This window comes from Adiantum capillus-veneris, chromosome 14, assembly GCF_014529385.1.
Source record: "Adiantum capillus-veneris isolate H3 chromosome 14, ASM1452938v2, whole genome shotgun sequence".
In the NCBI taxonomy this organism is placed as follows: domain Eukaryota; kingdom Viridiplantae; phylum Streptophyta; class Polypodiopsida; order Polypodiales; family Pteridaceae; genus Adiantum; species Adiantum capillus-veneris.
In genome coordinates, this window is record NC_140944.1 from 117416243 (window position 1) to 117427874 (window position 11632).

General features: G+C 40.9%; 2 protein-coding genes across 2 annotated transcripts; both read left to right on the plus strand.

Annotated features, from left to right (window-relative positions):
* Positions 1-4120: 4120 nt before the first annotated feature.
* On the plus strand, positions 4121-6166 carry LOC147443005 (uncharacterized). The gene is made up of 6 exons (XM_086529764.1): positions 4121-4343; positions 4690-4757; positions 4985-5194; positions 5312-5521; positions 5639-5848; positions 5966-6166. The coding sequence occupies exons 1-6, from the start codon at positions 4121-4123 to the stop codon at positions 6164-6166; spliced, it is 1122 nt and encodes a 373-aa protein (XP_086385890.1).
* Positions 6167-6256: 90 nt separating this feature from the next.
* LOC147443006 (uncharacterized) lies at positions 6257-7432 on the plus strand (the record flags this gene model as incomplete). Its single annotated transcript, XM_086529765.1, has 4 exons — positions 6257-6460; positions 6578-6787; positions 6905-7114; positions 7232-7432. Coding segments are annotated over 4 exons (825 nt in total), but the record flags the coding sequence as incomplete, so codon positions are not given.
* Between the last annotated feature and the right edge of the window lie 4200 nt (positions 7433-11632).

Genomic DNA, 11632 nt, shown 5'->3' on the forward strand with positions numbered 1-11632 from the left:
TTCATGTTAATGTACGGTTTCCAGCCAAGCTCTCCTATGGTTGTAGGCCTATAGAAGGAGAAATTTGTATATGTCAACTATTTCCTTGAAGATATGAATGATGTGTTGAAAGTGGCAAAGGAAAGCATTCGTAGTGCACATGACGTATGTTGATAAAGGACGAAGTCAAGTACCCTTGCAGAAAGTGATTTTGTGTTCGTGAAGGTTCCTACGAAGTCAGAAACCATGAAAATGGGAAAGTGTGAAAAACTTTCTCCTAGATACTATGGCCCCTTTAAAGTTTTTAAAAATATTGGGGAAGTAGCATATAAACTTGAGTTACTAGAGAGTTCTCAAATTTAGCCTATCTTCCACATTAGTAAATTGAAGAATGCGGTTTGGAGAACATAGTTTATCCTGGAATTTTGGTTGACTTGATCAAGCCAGCAAAGGTACCGCATGAACTAGAAAGGATTCTTGGGTATCAAGATAGACATACACATCATAAAGTGTACCAGGAGGTACTACTTAAGTGGACAGACTTAGATGAGAAAGCAAAAACTTGGGAACGATGTAGTGTGATTGCCAAGAGATTTTCTCATGTTGTTTTTTAGCACAAAACCTCTTTATAAGGGGGAGGTAATGTCAATAACCTGTAACGATTACAACCGGGCCGACCGTTGTCCAACCGTTGAATCAGGACAGTAGGGTTTAGGGAGAGTCTTGCCTAGCCATAGTGCCCAAATGACCAAACCAATGTAGACAGGCACACCACACTATAAGTAGAGCCTTAGGAATGATGGCAATTCATTCTCTCATAAGCTAGGTGGTGAATTGTAGATCTGACTCTCTTCTTGGTAGCTTCCCATAGCGACGTTACAAGAGTGTAACATATCTTATCCTTCCTTCTTTCTTTGAAGGGATGAAAGTTTTCCCTCTAAATGTGGTTATAGCAATGCCTCAAGTGCATAGAAAGGATTCCCAATACATCAATCAACCCGTAATGTGTCCTGTAAAAAAGTAAGGAGATAACATGGTAAACTAGAAAGGCAACCTAAGCAAGAAAAATTGCAATAGAAGACCCTAGACAAGACTCTCTACCAAGACGAGTGGGGAAACATGCACACTGGAAAATAAAAAAGAAAGAAAAGGAGAATACTTTGAAGACTCTCTTCCAATCACAATTTTGAAGGGAATAGTGATTGGGGATGGCAATGATGGCCATGGAAAATAGAGTGGTTATCAAATTTAATTATTTGCTAAGCTACAAGAGTGTCTTTGTACACTAGAGCAATCGATAAAGTTGGAGCGTAACAAACCATGTTAGAAGGACCTTCATAAACTAAAGTGCTTAGAAGCCTAGGTAACATAAGAAATGAGAGGTCGTTGTAGAAGTTGAAGAGTATGTCCAAGAAGTACCTATAGTTTCAAACTCCAACAACGAAATATAAGAGGAAGATTTGATGGCTTGAGTCATTGAGAATATCCCACCTTTTGCTAAAACAAACGAATTGTATTTTAAATTTCAAGAAAAAGACATATGCAAGAGAGGTATGAGAACCATAAATCCTTTGGACCATGAGAAGTTTAAGGACTTCAGAGGATGCAGAGATTGAAAGAGACACTCGTGTTTTGGAAAATAACATCCTACGTAGAAAGTTAAGTTGAATCATCCCCATAAAGTTTATGGTAAGCTACTTGCTCTGTTGCTCTCACGCTTGCCATTGTTGCCCCCCTTGTGCTGCCCTAACCAAGCCAAGCCCCCCCCCCCCCCCCCCTTTTTCCCTCCTTCAAATGTGTATTGAAATCCTTAGTGGATACCATGTGGCGTCCTTAGTGGACAAAGAATCTTCCATGTATTCTTCCTAGTCCAAACCTCAAGGGGAGGATTGTAAGGTGTGAGCTTTGTCCTAGAGTACTAGAGTATGATTTAGGGAGAGAAAAGGTGGAATTATCCCACATGCAGTGGTGCAAGGCTGTAGAGATACTTAAAGATCATTTCATGAATGAGTATATTTTGCATTACATCTCTCTTGTTTATGGTGAGCTTGTGATGGCTTAGCAAATACTCAAGATCGTGTTTATGAGTCCAAGTTAATTGATCTTGGAACCTAATTCATTTGAGTTATAATCTAGCCAACACACACTCACTTGTGTGCAGGATGTTTCTCTTTCATCCACCCTAGCTAGCACGATCCCATTCCCATCAAGTGGTATGAGAGCCATGGCATATTAGCTAGGGTTGATTTTGCAATTCATTAGACTCGGATTAGGGTTTAACATCTAGTTTCTTGATTACCGTAGGGATAGTCATGCTCATTTTAAGCCTGCTATTGTCATAGCTTTCTTGCCCGAACGGTACGTTTCTCCCTTGTAGCACTCCTCTCCTTCCATGGCGATCCTTGTACGAAATTCTTTGTATGTGTGCGAGTATTTTGGTTTTTTATTTAGGCTTTTGGTTGAGCAACTTGCTTGGAGACAAAGCTTGTGCTTTTCTGAAGCTGTGTGTGTGTGTGTGTGTGTGTGTGTGTGTGTGTGTGTGTGTGTGAGAGAGAGAGAGAGAGAGAGAGAGAGAGAAGGCTTGAGCTATTGTGTGACCTCACACCATCAAATTGGAAGTGATGGCTTCTTGAGGAAGTGCAGAGAAGAGGCATTGGTAGCATCAACTTTCTGGCGACATTGGGCAGCATGAAGGTAACCATAATAACCCAACGCATAAGTATGTCTGCTCAATTTCAAAAAATCATTGAATAGCGGAATCTCAAGAAACTCCCTTCTCTCTCTCTCTCTCGATCTCTCGATTGCATGCTGACTCAGTTACCACTCCTTTGCGTCCTCGTATTGACAGCCGGTGAAACTATCCCGAGAGAGAGAGAGAGAGAGAGAGAGAGAGAGCTGACTTAGTTAATTGCAAGGCACCGAGCCCCCTCCTACCCCTCCCTTGCGTCGTCGTATTGACAGCCGGTGAAACTATCCCGAGAGAGAGAGAGAGAGAGAGAGAGAGAGAGAGCTCTCCATACATCCTCGACAGACCTGCAGGGCAAGCTGAAAGATCGGGAGGCAGAGCAGAGAAGGGAGGCTTGGGGGCGAACGCAGAGGGGGGTATGGCGAAGGAGATGGTCAGAGGGAGGGGAGGGAGCACATTCGACGAAATAAAGGAATCTGTAGACAAATGGATTTTTTTTTAAAGCCCACCAAATATGTACCACCAGTACGCATAAGTGTAGGACATTGGGGAATCGCCACACTACATAAGAGCTCTTGGCCTTAAGGGTAGGCCATTGCCAAGCCACACAAATAAGGGGGGGAACAGTCGCAGTATCAAGCTCAGCAATATTCTATTCTTTAAATCATCCTTGGCTTTGACAGAGTCAAGCAGCGCAGACAAACCTTGCTGCACACACACACTAAGGTCTTCAAAGAGGTAGCGATTCAAGCTTCAGATGGCGACAACCAAGTAGTTTAATCAAAAATCGCTATCGAAGAGCAGGCCAATAAATTTGCGCAGTCTCTCTCGCTCTCTGTTGTGCAGGCCTGCAGAACCAAACCCTGCAACAAGGCTCATTTTTGAAGGCTTCGGTGCCCTTCGGAGGCCTTGTAACCCTTCCGATAAGGTTTCTTTTTTAAATCCCTTTCAAATGAAGGTCAATTTTTGCGATCTCCCTTTAAGGGTGCCTTTTAAAATGTCCTTCACATGAAGGGTAGCGTGGCAAATTGCCCTTCAAGGACTAATACTTACAAATTCATATAATATATATACATAAATGTATCCATGTACAGTAACAAGTATTAAATATTACAGAGACTCGAAGAGCACGAGTGAATGACGAGAGTCTAAACTCTGGAGTCCAGGTCCCAAGAGTCAGGACTTTGAAGTTTGGAGACTGAAGTTCATTAAAATTTAAGGGTCCAGGCTCCAACACCGTCCAGGCAAAAAAGGCCTTGATTTGAAGCCTCAGTGAAGTCTCAAGCTCAAACTTCAGAACTTAGAAGTTCATTGAGCGCGCTGCACCGAGTTTCGAAACTAAGTCTGCGAGTCGAGACTCGACAATCGACTGTTGAGACTTGAGTCTTGAGTCGCTCACTCGCATTGCGCAGCTCTCTCACACTGGTGACTAGGTGAGTCGTGAGTCTCTCGTGAATGCCTCAGTGCCTCACGCTGCCCAGCTTTCTCCAAGTCTCAAGAGCCTCCGCACTACGCAGCCCACTCAAGCCTCACTGCTCACTGGCTCAACCCTGCGCAGCTGTGCTCACAGCTCCGACTCCCGAGTCCCGAGCCTCCATGTGCAAGTCGCAAGGCCACAAGTCTCCAACGGGCAGCGGCCACCTTGCAAGAGCGCCTCCCCTCAGGACACAAGGCTCCAGTGGCCAACTTTCAAGAGCGCCTCCCCTCAGCCCTTCGCAGTTGCGCAAGCTTCCTCCAAGAGCCTCCCCTTAGTCCTGCGCTCACAGCTTTGTAGATTATTCAGTGGAGCGGCTTATTCTTGAGCTAATACTCCAAATTTCCAAAATTTAAATTCCAAAGTTCAAACTACAGTCACACACAGACTCCAGAGTAACGTCCGTCGTCTGTTGTATTTACAACTTATAAATCAGTGGTGGGTATTATTTTTAGTGTGATTTAGAAAAACAAATCAACTTGTAAAGAGCTCAATAAGTTTTCTTTTTCCTTGCATTAGGATCCGGTTTTTTTGTTTTTCGTGTTACTAGAGGCATTACTTTCACAATCTCGAGAAATATTGTCCGAACTCCGACATCAACGACAAAAACAAAGACAGGTAGACCAAACTTTTTAAGTGTATTTTTATCTCTTCGAGTTGTGTGAGTAGTGAATAGCTTTGCTTCCGGCTTTTAAGTTTTTTACATAAGCCTTGTCCATAAAAACGTGGTACCTTTACAGATTTAACTAGCACTTAATTCTTACTAAAGTTCTACACGCTTAACTAAAGCTTAAAAATGAACTTTTTCCTATTTTACCTTATTGAGTTTTGGATCTTTTTAACAGTTTAAAATGGCTCCCAAGTCGAGCAATAATGCATCTAAGCAATTGTCGTTGAGCCAAGCTTTCAATTTGACAAAGAGGGGAAGGGAGGGTGACACGTCCCAAGTTGCCTTGCAAGTCAATTTGAATGTAGACCCAATTGAGCTTCCGAGTGATTCGGAAGATAAGAAGAAGAGAAAAGATGCATACATAAGCCTTGTCCATAAAAACGTGGTACCTTTACAGATTTAACTAGCACTTAATTCTTACTAAAGTTCTACACGCTTAACTAAAGCTTAAAAATGAACTTTTTCCTATTTTACCTTATTGAGTTTTGGATCTTTTTAGCAGTTTAAAATGGCTCCCAAGTCGAGCAATAATGCATCTAAGCAATTGTCGTTGAGCCAAGCTTTCAATTTGACAAAGCGGGGAAGGGAGGGTGACACGTCCCAAGTTGCCTTGCAAGTCAATTTGAATGTAGACCCAATTGAGCTTCCGAGTGATTCGGAAGATAAGAAGAAGAGAAAAGATGCATACATAAGCCTTGTCCATAAAAACGTGGTACCTTTACAGATTTAACTAGCACTTAATTCTTACTAAAGTTCTACACGCTTAACTAAAGCTTAAAAATGAACTTTTTCCTATTTTACCTTATTGAGTTTTGGATCTTTTTAACAGTTTAAAATGGCTCCCAAGTCGAGCAATAATGCATCTAAGCAATTGTCGTTGAGCCAAGCTTTCAATTTGACAAAGCGGGGAAGGGAGGGTGACACGTCCCAAGTTGCCTTGCAAGTCAATTTGAATGTAGACCCAATTGAGCTTCCGAGTGATTCGGAAGATAAGAAGAAGAGAAAAGATGCATACATAAGCCTTGTCCATAAAAACGTGGTACCTTTACAGATTTAACTAGCACTTAATTCTTACTAAAGTTCTACACGCTTAACTAAAGCTTAAAAATGAACTTTTTCCTATTTTACCTTATTGAGTTTTGGATCTTTTTAACAGTTTAAAATGGCTCCCAAGTCGAGCAATAATGCATCTAAGCAATTGTCGTTGAGCCAAGCTTTCAATTTGACAAAGAGGGGAAGGGAGGGTGACACGTCCCAAGTTGCGTTGCAAGTCAATTTGAATGTAGACCCAATTGAGCTTCCGAGTGAGTTGGAAGATAAGAAGAAGAGGAAAGATGCATACAAGCATACTTTCTAAATTTCTACACGCTTAATTCGTACTAAAGCTTAAAAATGAACTTTTTCCTATTTTACCTTATTGAGTTTTGGATCTTTTTAACATTTTAAAATGGCTCCCAAGTCGAGCAATAATGCATCTAAGCAATTGTCGTTGAGCCAAGCTTTCAATTTGACAAAGAGGGGAAGGGAGGGTGACACGTCCCAAGTTGCCTTGCAAGTCAATTTGAATGTAGACCCAATTGAGCTTCCGAGTGATTCGGAAGATAAGAAGAAGAGAAAAGATGCATACATAAGCCTTGTCCATAAAAACGTGGTACCTTTACAGATTTAACTAGCACTTAATTCTTACTAAAGTTCTACACGCTTAACTAAAGCTTAAAAATGAACTTTTTCCTATTTTACCTTATTGAGTTTTGGATCTTTTTAGCAGTTTAAAATGGCTCCCAAGTCGAGCAATAATGCATCTAAGCAATTGTCGTTGAGCCAAGCTTTCAATTTGACAAAGCGGGGAAGGGAGGGTGACACGTCCCAAGTTGCCTTGCAAGTCAATTTGAATGTAGACCCAATTGAGCTTCCGAGTGATTCGGAAGATAAGAAGAAGAGAAAAGATGCATACATAAGCCTTGTCCATAAAAACGTGGTACCTTTACAGATTTAACTAGCACTTAATTCTTACTAAAGTTCTACACGCTTAACTAAAGCTTAAAAATGAACTTTTTCCTATTTTACCTTATTGAGTTTTGGATCTTTTTAACAGTTTAAAATGGCTCCCAAGTCGAGCAATAATGCATCTAAGCAATTGTCGTTGAGCCAAGCTTTCAATTTGACAAAGCGGGGAAGGGAGGGTGACACGTCCCAAGTTGCCTTGCAAGTCAATTTGAATGTAGACCCAATTGAGCTTCCGAGTGATTCGGAAGATAAGAAGAAGAGAAAAGATGCATACATAAGCCTTGTCCATAAAAACGTGGTACCTTTACAGATTTAACTAGCACTTAATTCTTACTAAAGTTCTACACGCTTAACTAAAGCTTAAAAATGAACTTTTTCCTATTTTACCTTATTGAGTTTTGGATCTTTTTAACAGTTTAAAATGGCTCCCAAGTCGAGCAATAATGCATCTAAGCAATTGTCGTTGAGCCAAGCTTTCAATTTGACAAAGAGGGGAAGGGAGGGTGACACGTCCCAAGTTGCGTTGCAAGTCAATTTGAATGTAGACCCAATTGAGCTTCCGAGTGAGTTGGAAGATAAGAAGAAGAGGAAAGATGCATACAAGCATACTTTCTAAATTTCTACACGCTTAATTCGTACTAAAGCTTAAAAATGAACTTTTTCCTATTTTACCTTATTGAGTTTTGGATCTTTTTAACATTTTAAAATGGCTCCCAAGTCGAGCAATAATGCATCTAAGCAATTGTCGTTGAGCCAAGCTTTCAATTTGACAAAGAGGGGAAGGGAGGGTGACACGTCCCAAGTTGCCTTGCAAGTCAATTTGAATGTAGACCCAATTGAGCTTCCGAGTGAGTCAGAAGATAAGAAGAAGAGGAAAGATGCATACAAGCGTACTTTTCTTTCTTCGTGGAACATTAGCCATCCATGGGCTTATTCCATTATTGATAGTGATGGCATAGAGCGTGTGAAATGTACTACATGTGTGGAGGCTAAAGAGAAAGGTCGTTTTGCTAGTATTGGTGCCATCAACATTCAAAAAGGGGCATTGCGTGATCATGAGAATTCTGACCCTCATCGAAATGCACTTAAGAAACTTGCTATGTTGTCCAAGATACCGGAAAGGATCATAGAGAAGCATGTAGAGCTAATGGTCGATGCCGAGAAGAATCGCATCATTAGCGTATTACAGGTTTTGTGGCACATTGTAGTGCACGATGCTTCCATTGAATCCTTTGAGAGAGAATGTAAGTTCCATATGTTTATGGGGACTCCTCAAATGCCTTTGACAAATGAGTATTCCTCGTACACAAATGCAAATTCTGCAAGAGAGTTTCTGAAAGCAATGTATGAAATTTCATGGCAAACTTTGCGGGAGGACATATGCAAGAGTCCTTTTTTCTCAATCATGATAGATGAGAGTACAGACCGTCAGTATGAGAAACATCTCATCATCTATATCATGTATCTTACCAATGGTGGATATGATGTTCCTACGACACGCTTTGTGCGATTGGTACATGTTAGGGATGGAAAAGCCAAAACTATGTATGATGGCATTATGCAACTCTTTGTGGATATGAAATTAGATGTTAAGAAACTTGTTGGCTTTGCATCCGATGGAGCAAGCTCCATGGTGGGTATACGAGAAGGTGTAGTGGCAAAATTACGGCAAGTGGTGCCTCATATCATTGGTGTGCATTGCATTGCACATAGGGAGAATATTACCGTCAAGGATGCTTGTGAAAACTTTGTTGAATTCATGCATGTAGACAAATTTGCAAATAAGGTGAGAGAGTGGATTGGCCATTCTACTCTACCTAGAGAAGAGATTTGCGAACTATATGACGTGTTTCATATGAAACATTATCAAATTTTGCAAATGCATGGAGTTAGAGGGGTTCACGTGGAAAAGTGATGATGCACCTAGTAAAAATCATGCCAGTTTTACTTGCCGATTGGAAGTCTAAGTATCCAAAAATGTATGAAAAGGCAACATCCTTTCAAGTACAATTTTTGATGCATTTTCTTGCAGATTTGCTTGAGCAAGTAAATATGTTGAACTTAATGTTTCAAAAAGAGCATGTAGATATTACGTCTATTGGGCGTGAGATTGACGCAACACTCACTACTCTCTCTACGATGTACTTGGGCCATAAATTTGGAGATGGTTCCAAATGCTTGAAATTGTTTTTGAAAAATGTTGTTGCGGGTGAGCTTACATTCAAAGATGAAAATGAAAATGTAACGGTGTTCATAAGTTGCGCTTTGAAAGCTTGCATGGAAGTTCTAATGCTGGAACATTAGAGGCAAGTATTGAATTGGGTACCAAAGTAAGCGAGCGATTTTTTGACAATGCACTATTTAATGCTGCGAAGTTGTTCTCTCCAAGGAATTATCCAAACGACATTAAAGATAGAGGCCAGTTTGCAAAAGATAAGCTTGGCAATCTTTGTGTTAGATTTTGCATGGGAAGTCCATCTTTCATTGATAAAGAAAGGTGTGAGGGTGAGCTCATTCGATTTGTGACATACATGATGAATTCTTATCCAACGAAGGGGCTTTTTGAGACATGGGCTCAGTGCAGTGGTGAGATAGAATGGAGACAAATGTTTCCTAAAATATTCAAGCTATTTCAAATTATTATGGTTCTCCCAGCAAGCTCAGTTATGTGTGAACGAGGCTTTTCTAAGCAGAATAAGATCAAAAGTCATGGTAGAGCTTCACTTAGCTTGAAAATGCTAGATAGACTTATGTTCATGTCTCTATTGCTTGAAAAAATTCCACACAAAGTGGATTGGGATGCATACTTTAAGGCATGGAAATCAATGAAGGAAAGGAGAGTCTACAAGGTAAAGAAGACTATGGATGCTCCAATCGCATAGATCTTTGTGAAGTGCATGAGCACACTTAGGATTGCCGTGGCACTTTTTCCCCTCTTTAGGAGGTTTTTTCCCCCAGCTTGTATCTACATCCGTCACTCTAGGGCAAGCTTCATCTTTGTCTCCTCAATGGGTAACACTACTTTTTGGGTTGTGTGATCTTTAGTTTCTCCTTTATATTATCCATGTTTGTGTGCAGATTTGCAATTGTATGTTTAATAATCTTTACTTATCAATGCTTATGGATTGTATAGCTACTTGAGAAATAGCTTTATACTTTATGTTTTTAGAATCATAGTTTTATCTCATCATGCAAATTAACTCTAGAGTTTCTCTCATGATTTATAGGTTTGTTTAATCAATTAATAATGTTTTTGGATAAGTATATTTATCTATGTTACATGCTAGCAGCTATTACATTGTGCCAACAATTTAGAAATAGTTGTAGTTATATCTAGCTTCATGGTGGCACAAAATTCTTGGCAAGATAATTAAAAGCGATAAATCTTTAGGAATCACGCTGCGAAGGGTGCATAATTTCTAATATGGCAAATGAAGGATAAACTCAAAATTTGCCCTGCGCATAAAAAGGGTTGAAAATTTCCAACCCTTCGCATGAAAGATAGGGGCCACCCTTCAAAAATGAGCCTTGCCCTACAATCTATTGTTCTCTGAGCGCAAGTCTTTTCCGAACAGTGGTCACTCTTGGCAACCAAGGCCACTCAACCCCGTGCCTGTTGAGAGCTCGCCTCAATCTCTATTGACGAGCCTTCAATGCACCCATTCCGAGATTGGGCCACCCTTGACCTCGGTCGCTCCTTCAAGATACAAGTCCGCAACCTGCCAAAGTGCCTAGTTGTTGCCATGGGCTACCCTCCACACTATCTCGCATGGGCATGCTCAAATGGGATCGACGGCTGAGGTGATCTGGGCGTCGGATGTGCATTTGGTAAATTCGGGAAGAAAAGTAAATTCGGACAGGCTTGTAAATTCGGGTCGATCCGCACCCCATGTCTCAAACCCCTGACCTCCCCACCACGAGCCATGTGCACTAACCACTACACCCTCATGCGTACATTAAAATATAGGTGATTCGATTACGTCATATTGTAAATGTGGGTCGATTAGTAAATTCGGGGCAAATTTGTAAATTCGGGCAAATTGGTAAATTCGGGGCAACCTCAGATCTGACGGTCCATAATTGACGCGTGTTGCTTTTTCCTCCTCCACCATTGATCCCATTTGACCATGCCCGTGTGATATAGTGATGAGTATGTGCTACTACCACTTTCTCTCTCGTTTGGATTTTTATTGGAGTTTAAAATGCATTGCTCTTAAGCGGTCCTTCTCACCCGAGCGGTAAATTGGTCTTCAATAGCAGTTTCGGGTCCTTCCCACAAGCAGTTATGTTGTTTGTCTCCTGGATCGAGGATGTATGTTGTCTATGCTCCTGGATTGGAGTGTTGTCTTTCTTCATCAAGTTGTAGCCCAAGGGGAGGATTCCTCGTGTATTGGCATCCTTAGTCCTTAGTGGATAAAGAATCTTCCATGTATTCTTCCTAGTTCAAACCTCAAGGGGAGGATTGTAAGGTGTGAGCTTTGTCCTAGAGTACTAGAGTATGAGTCAAGGAGAGAAAAGGTGAAATTATCACACATGCAGTGGTGCAAGGCTATAGATCTACTTAAAGATCATTTCATGAATGAATAAACCAAGTCTATTTTGCATATATGGTGAGCTTGTGATGGCTTAGCATATACTCAAGATTGTGTTTATGAGTCCAAGTTAATTGATCTTGGAACCTAATTCGCTTGAGTTATAATCTAGCCAACGCACACTCACTTTTGTGCACGATGTTTCTCTTTCATCCACCCTAGCTAGCATGATCCCATTCCCATCAACTAGAGAGCATTATTCATGGGACCCATATAGGTTTTGT